The sequence below is a fragment of the Saimiri boliviensis genome, chromosome 4 (genome assembly GCF_048565385.1).
Source record: "Saimiri boliviensis isolate mSaiBol1 chromosome 4, mSaiBol1.pri, whole genome shotgun sequence".
NCBI lineage: Eukaryota > Metazoa > Chordata > Mammalia > Primates > Cebidae > Saimiri > Saimiri boliviensis.
The window spans coordinates 59376253-59396081 of record NC_133452.1 but is presented as its reverse complement, the minus strand read 5'-3'; the positions used below and the strand labels follow the sequence as shown (position 1 = coordinate 59396081).

General features: G+C 38.3%; 2 protein-coding genes across 5 annotated transcripts in view; one reads left to right on the top strand and one right to left on the bottom strand.

The window, feature by feature from the left end:
- The window catches only part of WASF1 (WASP family member 1), a 69516-nt gene extending 62802 nt beyond the window's left edge, over positions 1-6714 (bottom strand). Inside the window, exon 1 of one of the 4 annotated variants that reach the window (XM_074397608.1) lies at positions 6594-6714. The gene's annotated coding sequence lies outside the window, so the exon portion shown is untranslated. Of the gene's footprint in view, positions 1-6198; positions 6559-6593 lie in introns of those variants that run through there. The other 3 variants (XM_039467374.2, XM_039467373.2, XM_039467376.2) reach the window with 3 other exon arrangements.
- A 272-nt stretch (positions 6715-6986) lies between these two features.
- Positions 6987-19829, top strand: part of CDC40 (cell division cycle 40) — a 50582-nt gene continuing 37739 nt past the window's right edge. The window contains exons 1-2 of the mRNA XM_039467371.2: positions 6987-7398; positions 19519-19605. Coding sequence (XP_039323305.1) covers positions 7210-7398; positions 19519-19605 — 276 coding nt within the window. The 5' untranslated portion in view covers positions 6987-7209. The remainder of the gene's footprint in view (positions 7399-19518; positions 19606-19829) is intronic.

The following is a 19829-nucleotide window of genomic DNA, read 5'->3' as shown; positions in this document are numbered from 1 at the left end:
GAGTAGACCTGGCTAAGGGTTAGAAGGAAAGAATGGCTAGATGCTGAACTGTCAAGCACACCAAAACAAAACAAAACAAAACAAAACAAAAATTTTGCCATCATCATCATCCAATAGATGTCACCACACCCAAATTCTACCTCCTCACAATTCCTTTAGGACCTTTAAAACTCCTTTAAGAAATGGTACCTTGGTAACATTAAAAAATGGGACTCTGAAATCACATGTATCTGCATTCAAATTCCACCTCCATTTTTATTAGCCACATGACCTTGAACAAACTACATAATCTATGAGAGGACTCAGTTTGCTGGTTGATAAACACCACAGATCTAATTCTAACAGTTTATGCAAAAAGAAGGACTTATGACAAAGATACTAGGATGTCTCTTGGAAACCAATCTCAGGACCATGGACAAAGGAACTTGAAGACAGTGAGAACTCTGTGCATCTGCTTCTTTGCACTCTTTGTTTTAGAAGCCCTGGCTTATCTAGCTCACAGGGCAAGAAACAAGACCATTAACAGTTCCAGAGTTTTATATATCTCACAGCTTCAGCAACGGAACAGAAAACAAATTATTCAACCTCTGGGCATGTAGGACCCAGTAAAAAGTTCTGAGTGACCTGGCTTAGTGCAAGCATCTAAAACCAGGCAAACAAGCCACAGAAATGAATAGGATTGTGACTGGTCTCTCTGGCCCCTTCCAAGCCAAAGTGATCTTTATAAAAGACAGATCTAATCCAGTAATTAACCTGATTAAAAGTCTTCATGGGCTTTCCCAATAGACTTAAAATAGTTAACCTTGTTAAACGACGCTTCTTGTAGGCTCTCTGCATAGTCTGGCTTCTGTTTACCTCCACAACCTCATATCAAGTCACAATCCCTCTTAAACTAAGCTTTATCTACTCTGGCCTTTTTTTTTTTTTTTCTGTTTCACATGTTCTTTGCATCCTCTTCCTTTCCCACCTAGTTAACTTCCATTATTCTTGCCTCCCTGACTCCCAACGTAAATCCAGTTTCTCTTCTTTTCCTTTATAGCCTTCACCAAAATTAATAATTACAAATGTACTTGTTCAACACCTGTTTGTTTTTTTTTTTTAAACTATACTGTTAACTCCAAGAGGATAGAGACCTATCCTTTTTAGCACTTACTTGGTCCTCAATAATTATGTGCTGATTATAAATTATGAATCATTGGTTTAGCATGGGGGCATCACTAAATCAACCAATTACAAATAAGGGGAGAGTAGCAGGCAGGCAAAATTGCTATTATCAAGTTACTAAAATGACTACTCCAATAATAACTTGTTGGTAAGACGGGAGATAAAGCAGTTGCAAGAGAATCTGGTTTCTGCTAGGCAGAACGAGCAACTTGTTCAATTCAGCTAACCTTTTTCTTCAACTAAATCCTCATAGGGCTATGGTATCAACAAGACAAATAATAAATGTGACAGTACCTATACAGTGACCTGTACATATAGCAAAGAAGCAATGTTACTTCTTTTCCTTTTGGACCATGTTACATAATTTTTGAGTATCACTGATCTCCAAATAAGGAGTTAATAAAAACCTATGAAATACTCCAATGCATATGACAAAAATAGCTGTGTTTCAGAACCTCTTCTCTCACAGCACTCTGATGTTTCTATCTAGTAAGAAAATGACTTATCTGTTATTCTGTAGTAATTGCGTACACTCAAAATCCATTTGGCTTAAACCAAAAACAGGCACTGGGAACACAAAAGTGAAGCAAAGCAAAACAAAACAACCAAACGGTAACAACAAAACTGTCCTCAAGTTCACAGATTCATTTTCTCAATCTGCCTTCAGCCCATCACATCCATACCAAAGCTGCATAGCACCCCCAGGCAAGGCTGCTACAAATACAAGATGCCCCACATTTTATGGGGCAATAATCCCTCTTTATATCTTCATACTCCCACTTCACTACCTAATTCCAATATTTTTTCCTTAAAAAAATTATATGGAGAGTCACTGGATATGATCTTTCTCCAAAATATGATTAAAATCTACCTGGACTTTACTAATAGCTCAAAAGAAGGAAACAAAGAAAAAATCCAAAGGAAAAATCCTGTTTCTTGGCAGTGCTGGGAGTTTATTTTTAAAAATTAAAACAAAAAAAACCCATAACAAAAATAACTCATTTAAGAGACTAAAATATCTTGCTTCTGAGAACAGGCATGTAAAAAGATTAAGACTACCTTCCTTCTCAGAGGTAGATCCAGAAAGAAGAAATGTCCTCACAAGAGGTACATAAGTTGTAATGTTAGGGAAAATGAACTCTCAGAAAAAAAAACGGGTTATGTCAAGTTTCGAAGTGTCTTAGAATTTTATTTGTAGCTAAAACAGATCTCAGAAGTCATCTACGTCTACCTTTTTGTTTTATAATTAAACATCTTGAGTAAGTCACACAGAAGACTACATTTCCTTCTAATTTCTGCCCTAACTTCCTGTACCAGAGAATGTAAGGCTACACCACTCACTGAACTGAGGAACAGCCTCCTCTTCAGGTCCACTGGGTGAAAGGTAACAACTTCCTAATAATGTTGTCACGTCTAATACAAGAGTTACAGATCCTAGCATTTCAAGGTAAATCTGAAATTTATTTTTCCCATAGATTATCATACAAATTATTATAAGTATTTTAATATATTTATACTAATTATTAACATAATTTTATAATTTCTTTAGTATTTTAACATAATCCTATAATTCAGGTATCTTAAGATTTAAATAGGCTTTAGTAGGCTCTTTGTGACTCTCACCAGTAAGTATACCAGGTCTGAGAAAATAAGACTCAAGTTTAAAACCATTTTACAAGTTGTAAAATATGATCGATCGTGTTCTGAGTTAGAATTACTAATTCACAAAGACTCAAAATTATAAGCTGAATATAATAAATTAAAAACAGAAGATTCTTAATTTTATAAAAAGTTCCACCTCAGGGGTCATTTAATTTTAACAACTAGGTACTCAGGCATTTAGAACAGGCTTTAATTTATACGTATCTTTTTACTACTATTTCACTAAAAAACTTAAGTCACAAAGAATCAAACACTTCTATTTAGCATAGGAAAAACAATATGTTAACATACATCTTCATAAAGTGATTAAAATATGGTTAATATCATTTCATAAATCAAAGAATGCTAACATATACATTATTAAGTATCTAGCGCCAGTTCAAAAATGTACAGGTAATGGAATTATATCTGAACAGGTAAATGGAGTTCAAGGAACCCCTAAATTTATTTTTCTCTTTTCTCCCGAGATAAAGATATACATTTCATTAATTAATGTTTGATAAATCTTTTTGTTTCACTAAGTATATTAATTCAATGGACATTCTTTACCCATTCATTTTATTCAACAAAGAAAACTGAGCCCCTACTATTTGTTAAACACTATACTGATAACTTTGGATTTATGACGATAACATGCAAGTCAGTTCCTCTCCTTAAAGAGCTAAGAAAAACCATGACTTCACTGCATTTACCAAAGTGACAGTGATAACTAAATTTTAGTTCATTTAAGAAAACATTATAAAACATAATCAAATTCTCAAAAAAGAAACCATAAGATAGTAACTTTAAACATACTTTAATAGTCTCAACTATATGAAGTTTTCTCACAAAGTAACCAAAAGCACTGTTTTGGTAAAAAAGAGCTAATAATACAATCTTTTGATAGTAGTTCAATAAGGAAATCACAAGCTACTATGTACTGTGATAATGAAAATCAAGCAGTTGGAAAAGTTATCTTAAGCTATTCATAAAAAAAAGCAAAATGTATAATTAAATATAGTCTTATACAATATTAATACACTGTCTCTGAATATATGAATATTTACAAACGTGAGTAATAAAATAATTCTATAGCATACCTTATAATCACAACCATGTATTTTGGATTGTATCACCTGCAATTTTTTTTTTTTTTTTTACAAAAAAAAGCCTTTAATATTTTTTGAATATATTATTCTTAACTAATTCAATATTCTACTTATCAAGTGATATAATTTTTATTTACTATTAACTATTTTATCTATATGTTTAACTATATGTAGGTATTAACTGTAATAACCTTTATGTCTGCAATTATTTAAAACCCTTGATAGATGAAAAACGTTTTTCAATTCAGAGGTGTATCTCTCCAAAGCAAAAATCAACGTAAATCAGCCATTCTAACATGCTATAGAAAATCCTAATGACACTTTTTCATTGTATTTTTCACAGAAATGTTTTCTCATTCATCAGCTAAAAATAGTTAAATTTTCTTAAAAAGGCTACAAGATTTTCTTTAAAAAGATACAAAAACACACTTTTCTTGAATTTGTGCACACTACCACCAGTGTAAATATTATCTCCATTTACATATAAGGAAACCAAGGCACAAGGGTGTCCATTTTGTAAATTGCAAGGTCATTTCCTAACCAAGCAACTAATCCTCCACCACCAACTTTTATGTATGCCATTTCCAAGTGCCATAGAACAATTATTGTTCCTTAAAACTGCCTCTGCAATGCTTCTACGTGATCCTGTTTTATCGAAAGGGTTAATGCAACAAGCTTAAACAAGGAAAGATGGAAAAGGAAAATTATAAAAATGCAACACTTATTTTTGATAGTGAACCTTTTATTTTTAAATAATGATACGTAAACAGTTTTTAACATAAAAATCAAGTAACAGTTTTTTCTTCTGTTTTCAAAAAAAAATTTCATCCTTCAGGTAGATCATGTAAAATTGGAGCCTACTCATCCATGTAGATCGAAGTTAGAAAAAAAAAAAAAAACTTAATTCTAAAACAAGTAATTACATACATGATATTGCAAAGAAAAAAGTGAGTAAAAAAAATCAGGTAAGTTAGGGAATGATTGACATGGTGGTTAAAAACCTATTCTTAAATATTAAATTCTTCCATTCAATGGAAGGCTATGATTAGTAATGACATCTTCTGCTACTGAAAAACAAATACAAAACTTTTCTTATTCAAAACTTCCAAAATTTTGTATCAAATACTTCATTAAAATATTCAGTATAAATATACTTTTCCTAACCGAAACTTAAATTGTTCCTGAGAGTTCAAATTGGGACTGCATTTTTAATTATGATATAGTGCTATGAACAATCAGAAAAATGAATGCTACCTACCATGCAAATTTAAATTTAAGAATATTAGACGGACTGAATAACCAATTAGTCAATTACATCAATTAGTGAACAGAAATAAGACCTTAGCTAATCGTGACTCTAACACCAAAGAAAAAATTTAAGTAGAATCCACACGGCACACCTTATTATATAGAAAAGGCTATGATTACAGTAAGTCGTATTTAAGTACCCAGTCTAGCTGGGGATCAATTAATTAATCGGTTATAGGACAGGTCGGGAATGCTGTCGGATCTGCTTTCTTTTCATCGTTATTCCAGTTCATCAACCGCAAGTGCAAGAGAAGGTGTCAGAGTACCGAAGCTAGGGGGCATGCTGTAGCAAGGGGAAAAGAAAAATGGGAAAGGTGCAATGGATGCTGCATAGTTGAATAATTATCTGGGTGGCACAATGGGCGAGTCCTGCCGACAGGAGCGCTGAGTGAGCGGCTCCGTAACTCTGCTGGAGGCAGCCCCCAAGAACAGGCATCAGAGACGACAGCGCTTCGCCTCCCCTTCCAACGGAGAAAAGGATGCCCGCACTCGCTTTACCGTTATGTCTTTAGACACCGACTCGCGGCGCAAACACGCAAACGCACGAGCTCGCTTTACCGAGCCCCGGGCACGTAGGGCGAACAGGGGCTTCTCCGCCGCCCCAGGCTGCCGCCTCCCCCGGAAAGAGGCACGGAACGGACCCTGGGCGCCGGTGGGCAGGGAAGCCCGGGCGGTGGCACCTCAGGTGAGACCCGCAGGCTCTCCAGCGATAGCCGCCCCGGGTTGGTCCCTGCAGCCGAGCCCCAGGCGCGCCCGCCGCCGTCTCCCTCGGCACCCAGCCCGGCTGGCGGGTGGGCGGCGGGCGCTCGGGAAACCCGCGGATGGGGGGTGGGGGCCGGGGCGGGGGAGGCGCGCCCATCCATCCCCGCCACCTTTGCGGGCCACACACCTCTCGGTCTGCCCGGCCGGTGAGTAAGAGTTCCTCTCCCACCAGCCCCTCCCCGAAAAATGCAATTCCTCGGGGACTCGCGCTCACCGTGAAATCTTGGGGGCTCTCGCCTTACCCCTTCTTCATGCTTCAGCAGCGGTCGCCTGTCCCCCTCGGCTCGCGGAATTCCACCTAGGGCCCCCAGGAGCGTCGGGGTCCGGCACGGAACCCGCTCGGGGCAGCGGCCGAGGCGCCAGGCCAAGGGAACGCCGCCTGGGGCGCCCACCGGCCGCCGGACCCACCGTGTGCTCGACGCGCGAGTGAACAACACCGCGAGCTGCAGCTCCCCCCGCCCCCCCCCCGCGCGGACGCTCCACAACCGGGCGCAGGGACCGGCGCCAGAAGCAGGGGGGACCGCGGGACTCTCCGCCTAAAATCCCTTCCTTGCCACCCCCAGGAGCTATTCCCTTCCAGTTAAAGGTCTTGAAACTTCAGATTCTCACTTTCCTGTTCAGCCTCCAGTGACCAGGTGCAGCCGAGGTGGGAAACCCAGCCTCCGCCCACTCCCCCATCAGTGGGTCTGAAGCTCGCTCTTCCCCCTTTCCTGAGGCTCTGTGGTATTGCCCAATCCTCAGTTTGGGGGAGGGGGACGGAGAGAACAGTGCTTGGCTAGGGAATGAGGGAAGATGATAGCCAATTGAATGGAACATCCATTCGGGGGCGGGGCCAAAGAGGGACCCGCCCCTCCCCGCCCGCCCCGCCCCGCCCCCTCGTTCTAAACTACATTTCCCATTGTGCCCTCTCGCGCTTCCTGCCGCGCTGCACGCTGGAAGTGTAGGACCGCGAGGCCTCAAGGTATTTTGGAACTGGTATTCTTTAGTTAACTAGGTCCTGAAAGTTATAAGCTATTACAATTCGCTCTTTTTCTCTAGGTAAACTTTTCGAAGTCCTCAGTTCGACATTAGCTATTCTAATAATAATTATCTAATTGTTTTAAAATGTGATAAATGATTTCTTAGCAAAGAAGGTTAATAATGTGTTGGCTGGCAATCTGTCAGGACCTGGGAGCCTCTTCTTCTTCCGCCCTGGCAGGGTATCCGCAGAGAATTTGTTGCCGTCATGTCGGCTGCGATTGCGGCTCTGGCCGCTTCCTATGGTTCGGGTTCAGGGTCCGAATCGGACTCGGACAGTGAGAGCAGTCGGTGTCCGCTGCCAGGCGCCGACTCTCTCATGCATTTGACTAAATCTCCCTCGGCCAAGCCGTCTCTAGCAGTGGCGGTGGACTCGGCTCCGGAGGTGGCAGTTAAGGTAAGCACTTTTGCTGCTGATGCGGTGTGGGAATGGTTGGCTTCAGCTCCAAAACTGCCGGTCGCTTGTTAGGTCCCGGGTTACCGCTTTCTCAGTGCTCAGAGCTAAGTTGCTAACGCTTGGATTTTTTTCTCCTTCCCACATGCATCTTCCTCGGAAGAAGCAGAATTGGAATTTCAAAATAGCCCTCCGATGCTGTCTGCCCTTACCTCCCGCCATCAGAAAGCAAGTGGAAAGAGGGGATGAAATTTGAATTTATGGATTAGGGACATGGCCTGGAAAGTGCAGGTGTAATCTTGGAACATAAATTAAATTAGATCGGGACTTCCCAAACTCGAATATTGTGCCTTCACTTGAAGTAGGAGTGGCGTGGATTTTTTTTGTTTTTGAAGTAAGAACTAGGTTCTAATCCTGGCATCACCACTTACGTGAATTTGGACAAGTTATGCAGCCTCCCCTGTTTCGTCACCTATACAGTAGAGATCATTTTCAAAACACTTGAAAATTGAGTGAAATTACACAAATAAACCATATAGCACAGAGCCTGGTAACTAGTGAGAGTGCAGTAAATGTTTTATGATTATGTATGTTAATACGGTGAGAAAAAGGCGTTGGATTTGAGAAACAGCTGCATGATCTCAATGGAGGAAGCTGATAAATGGAGAGATTGGGTTATAGTTTACTTAACGAATGTTTATTGAGTACTTGTTACTTGCCAGGAACTGTGGTTCAGTTCCTGATACAGAGGCCAGCAAGCCACAGACATCTCTGCCATCATGATGCATACAATATAGGGAAAGAGGCAGCCGATTAAGTGTGACCAGATAAAGTGGTTACAAATTGGATTGAGCACTGTGAAGGAAAAATAAAGTACCGTAATACAAAATAAAGTAGGAATATTATTTCGATAGGTCAGTCAGGGAAATCCTCCCTGAAAAGGTGGCTTTGAAGAACAAGAATCTAGCCCAGTGCAAGTTAAGGCAAGAGTTTCCAGGCAAAGGTGACAGGCATGCCTGAGAAGGCAAAGAGCTTCTTATGTTTGAAGAACTGAGGCAAAGCTGATGTGTCTAAAGCCTGATGAGAGCATCGACCAATTGGTAGCGTAGGCCCAGTAGAGCCCGATGTAGGTGACCAGCTCAGCATGTGGAGAGGGGAGGCAGTATCCAAAAATTCCTTTGTAGCATATCCCCAAGTCTAGTTGAATGACTTAAGACATGTTTAACAGGTTTTTAACAAGCTGTTTATGAATTTCACTTTTTACAAATGGATATCTGCCATGAAAGAATGCTTAGAAGCCACCTAACTTCCTATCAGAACAAAATTTTCCAAACTTTGGCCCCTCCGGTAACCTCCTTTCTCAGCTCAGCCTTTTGAAACTCTGTTTTTGTCTTAGTCTCATTTTCTCCTCAAGGAAATGCAGTCTGGCCCTACCCTCTTGGCAAACTACTGTCTGTGAGTGACGTTTCAGGCCTTCCAGTTGTCAGGTTCCACCATCTGACTTCAATGTCTGCACCAAATGACGCTATTCATTAGTTCCTCTTTCTTGAAACTTTCTCTCCGTTTCACTTCCATGGGGCTCTCCTCAGCATTCTGGTCCAATTATTTTACTCTCTCTTTCAATATTGGTGTTTCCCAGGACTCTGCTCTTAGTCCGCTTTGCATTTCACATACTCTCCCATACCTTCAACCTCAGTCTGTGCTGCTTCTAGCTCAAGGTGAACACTGTGAAATGGTTAGCACAGGCTCTGGAATTAAGACTGTAATTTAAATCCTGCCTCCAGCACTTACCCATATTGGGGCCTTGGATAAGTTAATTAAATGCTCTGTGCCTAATTTTCGCTGATCTATAAAGTAGGACTAACAGTAGTACCTATCTAACGGAATTATAAGAATCGTCATAAAAGATAAAAACCCTTTTAACGGTGCCACACACAATAAACACTAATTAAATGCTTGCTATTCTTTTATTTCCAGTTCTATCCTCCTTGCTAGCTTATAGCCTTGCTAAGTATATAAATATCTCCCACTGTAATGGTACATTTGTCTCTTGCAGGTTGGTGCTCAGCCACCTCCAATTTAAGTGTGTTGAAAAATTATTTTCTTTCCCTCAAAATCCACTTCTGCTTTTCCCATTTTGATCTGTGATCCCACAAGCCACCCACTAGTTCAAGCCAACAGCAAAGGAGGTATCCTTTTCCTTCTTCCTCAGCCCCTGAAGCTAGTCAGTCAATTGATTCTAACATTTCTGTTTAATTTTTCTCACATTAACTCTTTCCTCTCTATTTTCATTGGTACCGGCTTCATATCTTCCTTATTTCTCCCAGGAGTATTCTTTTCTTTCTCTTTCAGCCTCTTGGGTCGTGGGTCCTGTTATTTATCAAATCTCTCTCCTCTTCTGCTGCCACTGTTTAGTGCAGATTTTTGTCATTTCTCTTCAGACAGTTATAGCCTTCTAACTGATCTTTCTACTTCTTCCTTTCTTGTCTCCTAGTTTTATACCCCATTCTTTTCTCCACAGTGCACTCGAAATTATCTTTGTCAATTACACTTGCATCCTATCACTTCCCTGCCCAAAGACACCAAGTTGTCCAGTGAGTAATTTCTAAGCTTTTTGTAGCATGTGAGGCCTGCTGTGCTTCCATGCTGAACTCTACAAAGCCCTGAAAGCCAAATTTTCTTTGTTCCTCTGAAGACATTGCCCATGCTAGTCTTTCTGCCTGGAAATCCCTTGTCTAGTGCCTCCTTCCCCCTCTCCAAACACTGTGGTCCTTCCGTCTCAGTGCACATGTTTCCTCCTATTCTACCTTAGCCCCTTTATCATATCTTAACTATAGCACTTATCACATTGCTGTGACTTGTTCACCTTTTTCTTTCCCCTGGACTGTAAGACCCTAGGGCCCAGAGACTGCGGTATCCATTCATTAGTGTCTCCGATGCCTGGTGTACAAGATTAGGGAAATATGTTTGGTAAGAGAATGAAATGAAAAAGAAAGTCTTATAAAAGTACACACATTAAGAATCAATTTTAGAGCTGGGCGAGCAGTGGCAGGGGTGAGGGTGTTTGTCTAGAGCTCACTTAGGTCAATCAAAAATAAATAAGGAAATCCAGCAGAAAAGATTGCATAAGGTACCAGAGATCCATTAGAGGTAGAGCTGGAGCTAGTCTACCCCATGGTCTGGGTTCTATGAGAGAGTAGAGGGCATTGCTCATTTCTGGTTTATGAACCAACACTTGTTTATATGAAGGAAAAAAACTTTTGCATAGTAAATATAATGATTGCAAATGACTGGAAAATTGGAAAATGACCAAGGGAGGTGCGAAGCTTGCAAATACATTCATCTGTAGTTGACTAATTGTATTGTGATTAATAGCCAGCATTTTGGCAGAGAATACATGTATGCAGCGTTTTTAATCCATATTTTTTCTGAGCTGTTTCCTGCAGTTGAGTGTCTTTTCATATGTGTTATTGGTGATTTATTTATTTTTTCTTTTGAAAGCAACTGGGTCGTCATTTCCTTTTGATTTTTTGGATATCTTTACGTATTCTGGATACTATCGTTTGTCAATTGTGTGTGTTACAAAATTTTTTCTTTCTATGACTTGTCTTCTCACTGTTGTTTATAAACAATCATTTATGTAGTCTGCGCTTACCAGATTATTCCATTATGTATTGTGGTTTCTGTTTGTTTGAGAAATCCTTAACTCACAGTCATGAAAATATTTTCTCATATTACTGCTCGAAAGCTTTTCACATTTAAGTCATTAATCCCTGTGAAATTAATGTTTGTCTATAGTGTGAACATTCTTAATAGCATGGCTTGATATGTGATAAGGCACTTTCCTTGTCCTTTTCCATTGTTGTTCAAGAATGTTTTGGCTGGCTCTTCTGGGCGCTGTAGTTCTATATACAGTTTAGAATTAACTTGTATAGTTCTACTAATATCCAGTTGGGATTTTCTTTGGGAGTACACTGAGTCATAGGTCAACTTGGAGATAATGTTACATCCCTTCATTTGTTTAGGCCTTTTTTAGTGTTTTTTTTTTCTTCTAAAGTTTGTAATTTTCTCCATATCAAAATCTTGTATAGTTTTATTGGAAATATTTCTAGGTGCATATTATTTTTATGCTATTATATTAATAAATAGTATTGTCTTTTTCATTTAACTTTCTTACTTATCTTATTACTTACGTAGTCATAGCAGTTGCAAATATGACAGTATTTTTTCTTTTCTTAATCTTTATTTCTTTTTCTTGCCTTGCCTTGCTTACTCTAGGAAGATCTAAAATAAAAATAAAAAGGATGTACCAGGCAAATTCTAACCAAGAGAAAGCTAGCACTGTTTGCATTAAGATCAGTAAAAATAGACTTTAAAGCAGAAAGCATTACTGGAGACAAAAGAGTCACTTCATCATGATAGAACCTTCGGTTCACAGAGAGATATAAAACAATGTAAGCTCAAAATATTTAAGCAAAAATTGACAGGACTACAAAGAGAAATGGACAAATGTACAATTACAGTGGGAGACGTCTTAATAACTCTCAAAAATTGATAGAACAAGCAAAAATAATAATAATACAAAATATGAGAACAGCAAAATTAGAAAACTGCATCTAAAGGTGTTAAGGAACATGGCACTCAGCAACACGGAATGTTATTTTTAGCCCTAATGAAACGTTTTTTTTTTTTTTTTTAAGACTGTATACTAGACCGGGGATTGGCAAAGGGTAAAGGGCCAGACAATAAATATTTTAGACTGTGCTGGCCCCGTGTAGTTTCTGTCACTTTTTTCTTTTTCTCTTCTCCCTTTTCTTCTTTTTCTTCATCTTTTTTCTTAGCCTTTTAAAAATGCAAATACCATCCTTAGCTCATTAGTACAAAAAAATCAGACCTTGGGCTGGATTTGGCCCACAGACTATAGTTAGCCACCCCCTGAACTGGGGCATAAAATAAGTCTCAATAGATTTAAAAATCTTATTACCACAGTCTCTGACCTCAGTGCATCTAAGCTGGAAACTAACCACAAAAAGATAGCCATAAAATTTCCATATTTGAAAATTGCGAAGTTGTACTTCTAAGCAACCTATACATCAGAACATGTGAGGTGTAGCCATAACAATTTTTTTTTATCATAAATACATATCACAGAAAAAAAGAAAGGCAGAAAGTTAGTATGTTAGGCATCCATTCTTTTGGATTCTTAAAATCATTACATTCTTTTCCTGTACTTGTTTTTAAGTCATGCACTCAGTTTCCATAGAAAGCATAACACATTTGATCAGTACTTTCACCTTCTTCTAAACAATGGAAGAACCTTAGAACACTTTAATTTTATTCACGTCCTCTCTACTTCTACTTTAGTTATTGTTATTTGGTATATTCACATATATTTACCTGTATACAACCCCCTCCACACACACAAGATGATGGTGAATGATGATGATTCTTGCATCTCATATGCAGAATACCACTTTCTTTCTGCCTGTAGCACATTCTTTAGAATGTCCTTTAGTGAGGATTGACTGGTGACAGACGCTTTCAGTTTTAGTTTGTCTTTTAAAATGTTTTGACTGGGCGAGGTGGGCGGATCGCCTGAGCCCAGGAGTTCCAGATCAGCCTAGGCAGCATGGAGAGAACCTGTCTCTAGAAAAAATGCAAAAAGTAGCTAGGCATGGTGGTGTACACTTGTAGTCCCAGCCACTTGGGAGGATAAGGTTAGAGGGATTGCTGGAGCCAACGAGGCAGAGGTTTTAGTGACCCAGAATCACACCACTGCACTCCAGCCTGGGAGACAGAGTAAGACCCTGTCTCATAAATAAATACATAAATAAAATGCTTTCATTTAACTGTATTTCTCAAAGGATATTTTCACTGGGTTGTTTGCTTAGCTGGCAGTTTTCTCTCAGCACTTTTAAGATAATTCTGCTCTCTTCTGATTTTCATTGTTACTCATAAATCAGCTTTGGTACACCTGATTCTCTTTGAAAGTGATTTTCTCTTTTCTTTTGATAGTTTTTAAGACCCTCCTCCTCATTTTTTTTGAGATACGGTTTTATTTTTCAGTTTTATTATGGGATACACGTGTGGATTTCTTTTTATTTTTTCTGTTCAGAATTTGTTGGATTTCTTCAATTATGGATCAGTTGGTTTGGAATGTGGACCTTTGGACATTTCTTAGCAGTTGTCAGTTCTTATCACTTAATATCTTATTTTAGTCCCATTCTGTCTTCTCTTCTTCTGGAACTCCAATTAAACATATTTGGATTCTCCAGTGTATTATGACAATGAGTATTTTCTGGATAAAAATTAATTTGAATGCAGCATTGTAAGGGCTGCACTTTAGAAATCATGCAGTGGACCCTATTGGATTGCAAGAGTTGCTTATTAAGTGACTTTAAGGTTAGAAAAACAAAAGCAGACCTGGCTTTCTCTCGTTTCAACCAGTGACCATGTTACTTCCCCTCAATGTACTCTTTCCTTAGCATAGCCAATTAAAGTAAAATAAAAATTCTGCCTCTAATTTTGAGGCATATTTTTGAGTGGCATTTCTTATATTTGTGAGTTTCAAATGAACCACCTTTTCCCTCTGCATCCGTTAAGGGCCAAACTCAGAGGATATCTTTATCTGAATTTCTGTTCTTTTGTATCATTCATCTAAATTCTTCTATTAGGAAGTTTAGTCATTTCTGTTTTCTGGGAGATAAAAACAAAAACTATGTCATAAATTGATAAGTAATTTATAATAATAATTTTTATGATCCTCTTTACAGTTGACTTTTTTTTTAATATCTCTTATTCGGACATAGGAAGAAATGTGGAAAAGAAAATGAATATTACCTAGTTTTATTCTCAAATTACTTCGAATCAACAAAAGATAAACTATTTAAACTTATTTGACCAACAGAGTGCCCTTCACTTAGTGCATTTTAATTTTTGTGGATAATTGAAACTGAATAGAAATTATTTGTTATTCTGTGGTAATTCCAACTGCATGCCTAATTGGAATTGAACTCCTCATGGGTGTTAAAACAAGGTTGTGATTTTGTCCAAGTTTTCTAATTAAATTTTTGTAAAATAACAGCCCTTCATTTTCTTGTTCAATTTGTTCTTATAATAGAGCGATTTATAATCCTTTGGATATACACCCAGTAATGGGATTCCTGGGTCAAATGGAATTTCTATTTCTAGGTCCTTGAGGAATCGCCACACTGTCTTCCACAATGGTTGAACTAATTTACACTCCCACCAACAGTGTAAAAGTGTTCCTATTTCTCCACATCCTCTCCAGCATCTGTTGTCTCCAGATTTTTTAATGATCGGCATTCTAACTGGCATGAGATGGTATCTCAATGTAGTTTTGATCTGCATTTCTCTCATGGCCAGTGATGATGAGCATTTTTTCATATGTTTGTTGGCTTCATATATGTCTGCTTTTGAAAAGTGTCTGTTTATATCCTTTGCCCACTATTGAGTGGGTTTGTTTTTTGCTTGTAAATCTGTTTTAGTTCTTTGTAGATTTTGGATATAAGTCCGTTGTCAGATGGGTAGATTGCAAAAGTTTTTTCTGATTCTGTTGGTTGCCGATTCACTCTAATGATTGTTTCTTTTACTGTACAGAAGCTGTGAGTTTAATTAGATCCCATTTGTCTGTTTTGGCTTTTGTTGCCAATGCGTTTGGTGTTGTAGTCATGAAGTCCTTGCCTATGCCTATGTCCTGAATGGTTTTCCCTAGGTTTTCTTCTTGGGTTTTTCTGGTGTTAGGTCTTATGTTTGTCTTTAATCCATCTGGAGTTAGTTTTAGTGTAAGGTGTCAGGAAGGGGTCCATTTTCTGCTTTCTGCACATGACTAGCCATTTTTCCCAACACCATTTATTAAACAGAGAATCCTTTCCCCATTGCTTGTTTTTGTCAGGTTTGTTAAAGATCAGATGGTCATAGATGTGTGGCATTGCCTCTGAGGCCTCTGTTTTGTTCCATTGGTCTATATCTCTGTTTTGGTACCAGTACCATGCTGTTTTGATTACTGTAGCCTTGTAGTATAGTTCGTCCATCATGATCAAGTAGGCTTCATCCAGGGGACGCAAGTCTGGTTCAATATATGCAAGTCTATAAATGTAATTCACCACATGAACAGAACCAAAGACAAAAACCACATGATTATCTCAATAGATGCAGAGAAGGCCTTTGACAAAATTCAACAGCTCTTTATGCTAAAAACCCTCAATAAACTAGGTACTAACAAAACATATCTCAAAATAATAAAAGCTATTATGACACACCCACAGCCAATATCATACTGAATGGGCAAAAACTGGAAGCAATCCCTTTGAAATCTGGCACTAGACAAGGATGCCTTCTCTTACCACTCCTATCCAACATAGTATTGGAAGTTCTGGCCAGAGCAATCAGGCAAGAAAAAGAAATAAAGGGTGTTCAGTTAGGAAAGGAGAAAGTCAAATTGTCTCTATTTGCAGATGACATGATTGTATAGTTAGAAGATCCCATCGTCTCAGCCCAAAAGCTCCTTAAACTGATAGGTAACTTCAGCAAAGTCTCAGGATACAAAATCAATGTGCAAAAATCACAAGCATTCCTATACACTAATAACAGACTTAAAGAGTGCCAAATCAAGAACAGACTGCCATTCACAATTGCTACAAAGAGAATAAAGTACCTAGGAATACAACTAACAAAGGATGTGAAGGACCTCTTCAAGGAGAACTACAAACCACTGCTCAAGGAAATAAGAGAGGACACAAACAGATGGAGAAGCATTCCATGCTCATGGTTAGGAAGAATCAATATCGTGAAAATGGCCATACTGCCCAAAGTAATTTATAGATTCAAATTCGCTATCCCCATCAAGCTACCAATGACCTTCTTCACAGAACAGGAAAAAACCACCTTAAACTTCATATGGAACCAAAAGAGAGCCTGCATAGCCAAGTCAATTCTAAGCAAAAAGAACAAAGCTGGAGGCATCACGCAATTTGACTTAGTCTCTTTTTAAGGAAGAAGGAAAACTTGACCCTGAAAATCCTTCCAGCAGATACCCCATCTGTTCTGTTTTTTACCACTAAATATTTTCAGTACAGATTTATATGGTGGTGTTTTTCCAAATCTTCATTTATACCTCTGCCTCTTGCAACTGGCTTTCCATAGTCCTTACTAAAAAAAGTCACTCTCGCAAAGTTTTTTGTGACAATTGCCAGATCCACTGATCTTTGGGCAGCCTTATCCTACTTAATTTCTCCACGGATTTGGCTTTTCTTTCTTCAATTTAATGTAAGAAATGTTTATTGAATGTATGTTGAATGCCCTGCATTCTGGGCAGTGAGGATATATGACATATGTAAAAGCCATGTGCAACAAATAATATATCACAAGTACTGTCAAACAGAGTACAGTATTTTTTTAGGGCTGCAAACAACAACAACAACAAACAGTTCTTCTGAAGCAGGAGGAGGGAAAGTATCAGGGAAAATAAGAAGGCAACATAAAATAATAAAGGCAATGCCTAAGATACAAGGCAGTAACGTTACCTACAGCATAGAAAGCATCAAAATGCTTGCTGTTTTTAAAAATTAGCACTTATTCTAATATGGCAAAAGTGAGGGAGTATTAAAGCAGACAATGAAGTGTTACACTAGGCCAGGCAAGATCTAACGAAGTCCTAACGAGGCCAGTGTAGCTGGGATGCAAAGAGGGGAGGGTAGAAGTGAGACTACTGGAGAAATATTCCGAAGTAGAATCAGCAAGACTGTGCCCGATTTATTGGTGAAGATGGAGTCATGGGGGAATGGTAGGTTCTCTTCTGGACATAGCATAGTGTTTAATGCTGTGGGACATTCATATAAGGAAATTTAGTCGGCAGTTGGATACGTGGATCCAGAGGTTAGGAGTGTGATTATGGCTGCAGATGAAAATTGGGGGTGGTAATTGAAGTCATGAAAAGGATAAGATATTGTAAAGATACGGACAGTTTAGAGAGGAGAGAAGCTCAAGGGACCTGATAGGCTCTGAATCTTTAAGAAATAGAGAAACTAAGTTGCCTGTTTTGATACAGGGGCCATGGTAAAGTGTTTTTAGAGTGGTCAAATTTTGAAACAGTGAATACGGGCTTCTGGTATTATTTTTCTTGTTGGTTTCTTAGTCTTTGGTCATCAGCTGACCTAACTCTACCAGATCTTGTCTGTGGAATTGCTGCTTCTCCAACATCAATATCAACTTCACAAAATCCTACTTATTTGCAGAATGTGTGACGTTACTTTGCGTTGGTTTTGCATTGTGTTAGGGGATATATCCTACCATCAGCAAGAGGCCAGCAGAATAAAGACGGTGATATAATAGGGATAGTTCAAGCGTTTGACTGTACATTTGTGTGTGCAAAATCCACCTTGTGTAGTTTACATTTTAGTGGAGAGAGAGAGATAATATATCTGTCTGTTGAGGATAAATATAATGGAGGAAAATAACGCAAGATAACGGGGAAGCAGAAAAGTTGAGCAGAGACTTAAAAGGAGAGATAACAATCACGTGAATAGCCGCAGGAAAAACATTTCATTCCAAAAGAAGTAAGTACGGAGACCCTGAAGGAGGATTGTTCCTTGGCCTATTCCGGGAATAGCAAATGAGCCAGTGATGCTGGGGTAAAGTGAGCACAGGCATAGTGCTAGATGAAGACAGAAGTTAGTAGGGGTAGGGGGCTGATCATGGAGGGCAAATTCTCAACCAGTTAGACTCAGCTCTGTCATTTTATGGCAACAGTGTTATAATACCGGCTTTACTGAAATATAATTTGTAGATGATATATAACTTCTTTATGATTTTTAAAATAGAACATGAGTACATTAACTAAAAGAAAGGTACTTATAATCAAATATGGTTTTCAATATGTGAATATTCAGACAGGACAATACAGGAAGACAGAAATGCCCTGTAAAACTACTCTAGGGAGCCTGCCTGCTTCCTGAGAACACGTGGTAATGGGCCCTGTTAGGCCTTCGTTAGGCTTTTACTCTGACTGGGGAGGCCACTGCGGGGTTTTGAGCATAGGAGTAGTATAACCTGATTAATATTTTGAAAGAATCCTACTATCTCCTGTGGAAAGTGAGGCTGTGGCTGGTCAGGGCAGAAAACAGGGAGACCAGGTAACAAAACTACTCCAAAATCCGAAGGCAAGACGTTAAATTGAACCACCACAATAAAGGATGTCCGAAGTGGTTGAATTCTGGATGTATATAGAAGGTACAGGATTTGATGATGAATTGGATATAAAGTGTAAAATAAAGAGGAGTCAAGGAAACTCCAGATTTTCGCCTGAGCAGCTGTAAGGGTGGGATTGCGATTAAGAGAGACTAGAAGGATTCATTGAGGGAGGGGAGGCCATGAGTTCCCTTTTGGATATATTAAGTTTGGGATGTCTGTTAGATGTCCTAGGAGAAGAGATGTCAAGTTGAAGGTTGTATATACAAGTCTCTAGAAATCAGGGGAGGTCCAGGCTAAAGATACCAATTTGAGAATTGTCATGTTTGTAAGTGGTGGGGTTATATAGAAGTTACACTACCAGTGATTCTTCAGTGGAGATGAGATTTTTATTTTCAATAATCTGAGGAATTAATTTAAGATGTTTAAAATAGTAATGTAGATTATAAGACTTTAGATTTAGAAGATTCAGTCCCTGTCACTTCCTTTTGTTTCCTCTCCAGTACCCAACCAAGTGCAATTTGGTTACATATCTAATACAGTTTGCTGAATGAAAAAAGAAATACCTCTTGAATTGGGCACTAGAGGTCCAGGTCTTTTGAGTTAATAACAAAGAAGAGTTGAAATCTCTTAATCTAATTTAAGGCTTTGAGTAATGTTAACTTATTTAGTTTTAAATTTAAAAATTTTAAATTTTTAATAAAGTCAGTATTTTGAGAAGAAAATGTTTAAAATATTTTAACCTCTAACACTAATTGTATACATTAATTTTATTAATCTTTATTAGAATTATTCATATGATACTATTATAACCACAAAACAGGTATTAAAGATAGCTAACATGACTTTAATGTGGCTTCTAAAATAAAATAATCATTTATCAGATCTTTAATACTTATTTGGTATTCTTTTTAGGAAGATTTGGAGACTGGAGTTCACCTTGACCCTGCTGTCAAAGAAGTTCAGTATAATCCTACCTACGAGACCATGTTTGCTCCTGAGGTAAGAAAACATATTTAAGGTTTTGACTTTTGCTAAAGAATTCAAATCATAGTAGATAATTAGACATAGCAGTGAATTTTTAAAGGTTTTCTCACATAAGCATACTATTTAAGCTCTTAGAAACTATAATCTTCTATTCTCCAAAAAGTTTAAATAGTGTGCTTTTGTGAGAATACTTTTAAAAATCCACTAGCTTCTTATCTGCCTGCATACAAATGTCTGAT